This window comes from Copidosoma floridanum, unplaced genomic scaffold (genome assembly GCF_036245765.1).
Source record: "Copidosoma floridanum isolate Cflo_tuat_1 unplaced genomic scaffold, Cflo_Japanese_pri ptg000013l, whole genome shotgun sequence".
NCBI classification, from domain to species: Eukaryota; Metazoa; Arthropoda; class Insecta; order Hymenoptera; family Encyrtidae; genus Copidosoma; species Copidosoma floridanum.
In genome coordinates this window covers 20874472-20882395 of record NW_028321890.1, presented here as the reverse complement: position 1 = coordinate 20882395, position 7924 = coordinate 20874472, and the positions used below count along the sequence as shown (strand labels likewise).

At 29.2% G+C, this 7924-nt stretch overlaps 1 protein-coding gene and 1 non-coding gene across 2 annotated transcripts; both read left to right on the top strand.

Moving 5' to 3' along the window:
* Positions 1–1294: 1294 nt before the first annotated feature.
* On the top strand, positions 1295–1591 carry LOC149374954 (RNase MRP). The gene has a single exon (XR_016293023.1).
* A 3771-nt stretch (positions 1592–5362) lies between these two features.
* LOC106636169 (uncharacterized) lies at positions 5363–7595 on the top strand. Its single transcript, XM_089590744.1, has 6 exons — positions 5363–5512; positions 5576–5805; positions 5893–6335; positions 6397–6784; positions 6873–7127; positions 7583–7595. Exons 1-6 carry the CDS (start codon positions 5423–5425, stop codon positions 7593–7595), a joined length of 1419 nt encoding a protein of 472 aa, XP_089446870.1. The 5' UTR covers positions 5363–5422.
* The last annotated feature ends 329 nt before the right edge of the window (positions 7596–7924 follow it).

Genomic DNA, 7924 nt, shown 5'->3' with positions numbered 1-7924 from the left:
ACGTATTTGCCTTTTTTTGCCTCGTTACAGATAACGAGGTATCCAACGCGAGATGCAATGGCGAGAAAACGGAATAAAGACGATGATGAGTTCTATGCCGTGGAAGGCCGAAAGCTACCATAATGCCGATCTCTCAATTACGATACTCAATTGAAATTTTATTAGTGAAAATTTTTCGATAGAGAGATGGAGTGTTAAATTTTTTTCCTTCATTTTTATTCTCGAACTTGTTGTGAAAATATTGACTTATGCATGTTATCCTTGACAAAATTTAACTTTTAAAAAATTAAAAGAAACAGTTTAAAAATTACATGTGTCGAACATGTAAATTCCTTTAATTGTATGCGAATATGGTCCACAAAATTATCTGACAAAGATCATTACATTTTGAGAAGTTGTGACAAAAAAGCACTACGTTTCGAAAAGTTTGGACTTGTATTAAAATTAATTGTATTAAAAAAAGACAATTCTTCGTACGAGAATAAAGAAATATAATTTTTTTTGAGACTTACAAGATGTGATATTTTTCATTAATAAAGTTTTAATGCACCGTAATTTTTTGAATTTCAAAATTTAATGTTCTCTGTCAGGTATTTAAAATATGTTTTTAAATAAAAATTAGGGGTGTAGTGTTTTTCACCTATGGAGTTAAAATTGTATATTAATTTTACGAATTACTTAATAATTTCTCAATAAATTTTAGAATTTATAATTGATCAGCACGTTACGTTTACGAATTAATATATAGCAGTAACAATAATATTAAAATTCATGCTAAAAACTCGTATAATCTTGAACATAAAAAACTTAATTGATTGGTACTTACGCAACAAAAAAATAAAATGAACTTAAAATTGACACAGAGATCAGCAACTTACCTAAAACAAAAAAAAAAGGAAATTAAATAATATGAAAAATTAATCATGTATAATATTATAACAAAATATGAAAATCACTAATAATCGAGTGATAATAATAATGAAAATAACAAAGGTCAAATAAAATAATTATGGTAATCATATTTATATGAATGATAGTAATGAATGATTATTATGTTGTAACATGAATAATATTTAAAATGTAAAGCATGACCTCGAGTGTGTATGATTTGTACTGTGACTATAGTGCTTAGTGCTTACGCGTGTTCAAAAATGCAGAGATTTCAAAGTCTTGCTGCTAGATGTCGTCCCCCGGGCTCTCCAACGTCTAACAATCTGAACTAAGAGTTTCTCGCAAGTGGCGAAATTTGATATCAGTTAGTATATAAGGCTACTCAAACAGGCCCCCTTAACAGAGGTTTCCTCGAGTCTCACCACGGAGCTACAGTCGGAGTTCGTTAGTAACTCTTCTAATAAGTAATGCTCTGAGCGAAGGTCCCTGGATCTCAGGCAGAAAGTGCCGCAGCGTAATCGCTGTTAGCCTCCATCGTCAACTTAATTAAGAAGGGAAGCGCCCCCTTGATCCTCCATAATGGGGGTGATTGGGAGCTGATCTTAAGAGTTGGATGTGAGTGCGTTGGTCAAAGTAAAGTCATGTGTAAAATACAGTATTGTTTAGAGCTGAACTGAACAGGGCCTACTCCGAGGAAACCTTTTTTTTTTATTTATTTTTTTTTATCAGATTATATTGAAACGATTTTCTCTCGTTAATTTATCAGCATATGTGGATAACTTTTTATTAATTTTTATTTGTCCATACAAAACTACATACTTATTCGAGTTTTCTGTTAACAAGTGAGTATGACCACTAAATGAGTTATAATAATAATGATGATAATAATAATAGTATTAATAATCATAATGATAATAATAATAATGATTATGTTATTAATAATAATAACAATAATAGTAATAATAATAGTACTGATAATAATCAGAACTTGATTTTCTTTTTCACTTTCTCTCGGTAATTGACTTTAATAAATGAAAAATACACTCATTTCCATTATCTATTTGCATCAGTGTGTAATGAAGTACTAATGATAACGTAAATAGCGTTATTTGACCGTTTGTTTAACAAAAAGATTTGACTCTTAAAAAAAGTTTTGTGACGTTTTTTATAATAGTAATAATATTAACAATAAGAATGATAATAATAATAATAAAAATAATTAAACTAACTATGTTACTTTGTTATATTTTTTATAATATAATATAATAATATGAACTATAATAGTAATAATAATAATAATAATAATAATAAAAATAATTATGTTACTGGTAAAACTATTTAATTTAAGTTTTTGAATGAAATTATGAATACTAATTGTTTTGTAATTTTTAACAGTTTAAATCCTGAAAATGCCAGTAAGTAGTCCGATACTTAAATTCTATTTTTTTAAATGTACAGTTTTTTGAAGCGCATTAGATACAGTTGAAAATAATTATTTCCTTTATCGGATGAAAAAAGAGAACATTAATGTTGCAATGTAAATATCGTTTACATTAAATAGTCTAGTCAAAAACTTTGATCCCACTCGAACGGTAACAACAATTTTACAGCAATAGATAAGTAAGCATACTAATGAAAAGACATTTTTGAATAATGGAGAAAGAGACACAATGATCGTCAGTCGTACGCAAAGAGTCAGTTTTGACTTCGTTACACAAGTGTATACGTATACATGTCGGCTTGCTGAACGATCTTATCTGCAGTTGGGCTTTAACTATCGTTCCACCTTGGTCATACAGAGAAACCTTTACAACCACATAAATAAAGATTTACATAAGAGGCTTCTGTTGCCAATAACTCGATCTTCACATAAAGTGGCTAGGATCAGATACACAGTCAAAGTATCATACGCGTATTTGGAGATTGATAAAAAGAAGTTGCAGCAGATATTTCGTGAACAGAAAATTTCATCACGTCCATTTTTTCGATCCCGTTTGAGAAGCTAAACACTTTATCGTCAATATAATCAAGGCCTGCATAAATTCAAAGGTACTTTTTATACTAAAATATATTCAAATAACAATATTAATTGTTTTAACGTCACCATTATTTGATATACTTTTGCTTAATACAAGCTTGATAAAAATGCTTACTTACGTGTGAAAACTACTTCTAATAATCACTAATTAAGTGAAGTAAATTTAAAACTAGAATCGAAATGAATTTAAAAAAAGAATATAAATGAAATATTAACGGCAATCTTCGTATTTTTAATTCGAATTCTCAGTATTCATTTTATGTAAGGCAAGCTTGTATTAAGTGACTAAAAGGTTAATTTGTAAATGCACTTGGAGAAAAAACGATGGTATAGTATACGAAACAACTTTCTATGTCAATGTTGCAATAGTCCTGGATATAAGTAAAATTCAAAAACTGGACTTAATAAATTATAAATTTGTATAATTATTAGTGAACTTTTTATCTACAGTAACTTGAATTTTGTATATTGCGTGTACGTTACTAATCATACCTAAAAAAAGGTATTGGTTTTATTGATTCTTTATCTGCAACTAAAGTAAAATAAATAATGTAATATTAATAAAATAAAAAATTGTATTCTTTCTACATTTTATATGTCTTTTTAAGCACGACTGCACCACAGAAGTTCTTTGAATTTTTTTCAGAGAACTGTGTCTACATAGTCTGTTTTGATTGTAAAACAATTTTTTAACATAATAAAAGGGTAAGTTAAGCTCTAATGTAGTTCTTAGCTTCGTTATTTCATAATAAAATGACACAAAATGGACCACTTATGGACCTAAAGTAAGTTTTGTGATGTTCTTATGAGCAAAAAGTAAATTTTAAAAAATCAATTTTTTAGGCATGACTTAAAAAGTTCAAATCACACACTGTTGGTCTCACAAAGAAAGTGTAGATCTTAAAAAAAGTACTACTGTTCAATATTTTAACTTATTTTTTCGAGAGCATGTTCATATTTTCAAAATTAAAGAAAACACTTAAGACGTACATAAGATGTACACTAAAGACGTACAATAAAAATAATTGTTTTGGGTGTAACTGCTGCAATTTACATTTTAGGCTCATGTATGGTCTAGAAATTTTTTAGATCTTTTTAATGTGGAACTTCGTTGAAAGCTAACCAAAGAAAAAACCAGAACCAACCACACAATTTCATATTATTCATATTGTAAGAGAAAATAATTTTTTTGCACGTCACATGTTAAATATATATGATGGGCGATTATTCAGTAAAATTTTTAATGTATGTAGCTCGATGTAGCTTTATTAAACTACATATACTATATTAAAAATACCTTTTCAATATTTTGTTAAACTGGAAAATGATTTTGATTCCTCTTAAAGGATAGAAAAAAAATATCAACAACATAAACAAATTTAATCTACTATCAACGAAAAAAAGCCTGTCAGCTAGTACTTAAACTCGCTTCAAAAAGTATTTCTATACATACGTTAGTTTAAAATTGTTTGTTATTAATAAATATTAGTAGTGACTTTGTTAACTACTTTAGCTCTTGTTTTCGTTTTGAAGTCATCTAAGTGTATGTGTCAACAAAAATGTCAACTGAAAAAGTTATATGCAAAATTTTTTTTTTTTTTTTAACATAGAGTTCCGCGATTTTGGGACTTGAAAGCTACTTTAAGTCCAATTGGATGTAAAATTTTTGAAAAATCGAAAAAACATGTTTACCTACAAACATACATGCGTACATATACTTGGTACTCGGTACCACTCACCCCACTTTTATTTTGAACTCAAGTTAATTATAACACAAAAAATAAATTATTTATAGGTGGTTGCACTTTTGCTTGAGTAAAAGTTGTACTGAGCAGTCGTGTCTTAGATGAAAAAACTAAATTTTCTTACAATCCAACCACTTTTTTATACTGCACTAATCACCTTGTTTTAGAAATCTAAAATTAAGCCTATCATTTATTTTAAAATAAAGCTGAACCTATTCTTGACTTTTATATATATCAGATTAGTGGACCCTTTAAACTCACTAGACCGTATGAAAAATTAACAGATGCTACATAATTATTCTATCAGATGTAGATTATTTAACCCAAACGTCTACTTGCAGACAGTAATTATTGAACTCGTTTGCTGTACATAGTAAATTGGAATTACATGCAATAAAAAAAATGTTTATTTTAAAATTTTTATCCGTTGTATTTTAACGTTCTACGATTACAGAAAAGAAATCAACCTACAATCATGCAAAATAGGAGACAGCAAAACATTCATCAAGCAGTTTATGCTGGTGATATTGTACAGGTTTATAATTCTCTGACAAGGTAACTTTTTTTTTTTTTTTTTTCAAGGTACAGTTACATTTTTTTAACTTTTGACTTTCAATTAATTTACAGATACACGTCTTGTGCAAATGATTATAATTTTTTGTTTCAAACACCACTGCAAACTGTCTACAAAAACGTTACAGTTTGCGCTGATCACGAGACTGTACAAGATAGAAACAAATTGATAATAATGAAACTGCTTATTAATCACGGAGCAGAAGTTAACATGCAAGGATTACTAAACAAGTCGCCACTCTTCTTAGCAATTCAAAAAAACCAGGTAATGTGTTTTTCATAAAATTTAATATAAATTACAAAAATTTTAATCATTTGAAATCCAAAGGTTGAGGGTTCGAAGCTCCTTTTAAGAAATAATGCCGATCCGAATGTTGTAAACGATTTTTATGACTCAGCTCTTCATGCCTCGGTTAAATCACAATTCGAAGATATTACAAAACATCTGTTGCTCTACCAGACAGATCTTAATATAGTTAATATTTTTGATTACACGCCTTTAGATGAGGCCATATATAACTCAAAGCTTAATATGGGGCAAATTCTTATAAAACATGGGTAAGACATTCATAATTTTATGACAAAATTTATGTATATAATAATATGACATAATTAATTTGGCTGGTATACTTTTATATTTTTTAGTGCAAAAAGCAAAAATATTTATGAGAGATTGTTAAATGCGTGTGATGTAGTAAGCACGTACCCGATGTTGAACGAGCAACCGTTTATCGAATTTCTACTATACCACGCAACTGAAATAGATTCTCACGGACACTTCACTCTCAAAGCACTATTGTATTACATAGTAACTACGCAGCATCACGAAGAAAATAAAGACCAATGCTTTCTCAGATCATATTTAGACATGATGGGGATTAATATTAATAATGGCATGGGTGACTCCGACCTGCATATAGCTATCTATGACGAAAATAAAAGAGATATCATAACTTTACTCAAAAGCGGATCGGACGTCAACGTGAAAAATTTTTTTGGTAACTCGCCACTACATTTGCTACTTGAAACAAACGACAGTTGTAATAAGAAATGGTACTACAAAATTGCTAAACTACTTATTAAATATGGTAAGTTAAGTAATGTGTAAAAATATTGTACGTAAGAAATAAAATACAAATATTTGGTCAGGAGCGGATTTGCGTTCTAAAAACTGTCTTGACGAAACGCCATTTTCCAAAGCTGTCAATGAATCGCACGACATAAACTTGATAATGATGATGCTGGCTAAAACGGCAGGAGTTTATGGAATGCTGTCACTAGACCTACCAGAAGAAATAGATATACCTTATTTGACTACTGCCTACGATGAGAATGAACTAAAGTTACACGAATTAATCACTGCTATCGCATTATCTCAGGAGCAGCTTGTTGACCGTCTACTCGAAATAGATAGACTTCCCTTGGAAAGCAAAAATTACTGTTGTCAAGACGTTAACACTGCCTTGATTACAGCTATCGATAAAGGCAACTATAGTATCGTTAAGATGTTATTAGAGTCTGGTTTTCGCACAAACAGGTTTGTCAATTAATCTATACGATCTTAAATTTAGTCTTTCAGATCAATTCTCAATGAAACGAGATTAAACCGTATTTTCTATTAACAGGCGCTTTCACACAACTTGTTCTAGTTACAGAAGACATAAAAATGATTTTAAAATAATATGTTTGCTTTCCGAGTTCAAAGATAGCAACATAATCCATCATATGATGAAGAAGGCATTTTTCGAAGTTGTAGAAAACTCACATCCAAATAAGCTTACATATCTGTTAGTTCTATACTGGGCCCTCAAAATTAATTTCAATAACTCGAATGCAGAATTAATCACAGTAAAGATGCTTTTTAAATTAGATGTTCAATTGTCAATGATTCTTTTTTTTTGCAATGAAAAGTTAAATGAATTGAAAAAAAAAAAAATAAGGAAAAAATCAATCTTTGATTTACTTACGATGCCACTAGATTCTCTCGTCAAACTTCTGAATAATGTACATTATTTTTGTGATTGCAAACATTATCTCTTATTACTCGACAATAAACGTAAACTCGACTATTCAGAGTATGCGATAAAAACTCGCCTCGATTTGGCAATCGAAAAGAGGCAGTTAATGGATGTTGCAAAAAAATGTTTTAACTGGGCTCTGCAAGATATTTTAATATCAATAGGGATGTGCATGTTGCCTCATCACATTACTTGGAAGATTTTGTCATTTCTAACAATAAGGGACTTGAAAAAACTTGCAAAAACCTAGTCATGACATTTTTTAAACTTTAGATAAACAGTATTTTTGTTGATTCGATATGATCGTTCATTTTTAGTTCTTTGAATTAATTATTTTTCGAAGCAAAGAAAGCTTCAGGAATAATATATGTTATGTACTTATATCATATGTTTGATATTAGTTATTACGTTGGCTAACAATAACATACAAGTCAATAATAGTAAAATATTCGACGAGAACTAGTGGAAACCATATGCAACTGACATTAATCATTTTTAAATAACTTTATTTCAAGAGACAGTTTAATTAAAACATTGGTGAGATACAAACAAAATTTGGTTAAAAATTTATAATCTTCACATCTCCATAAGTACACATTTTTAACGATGTAGCAGTTTTCAAACAAATAATTCACAGAGTTTTGTAATAAGATTATTTC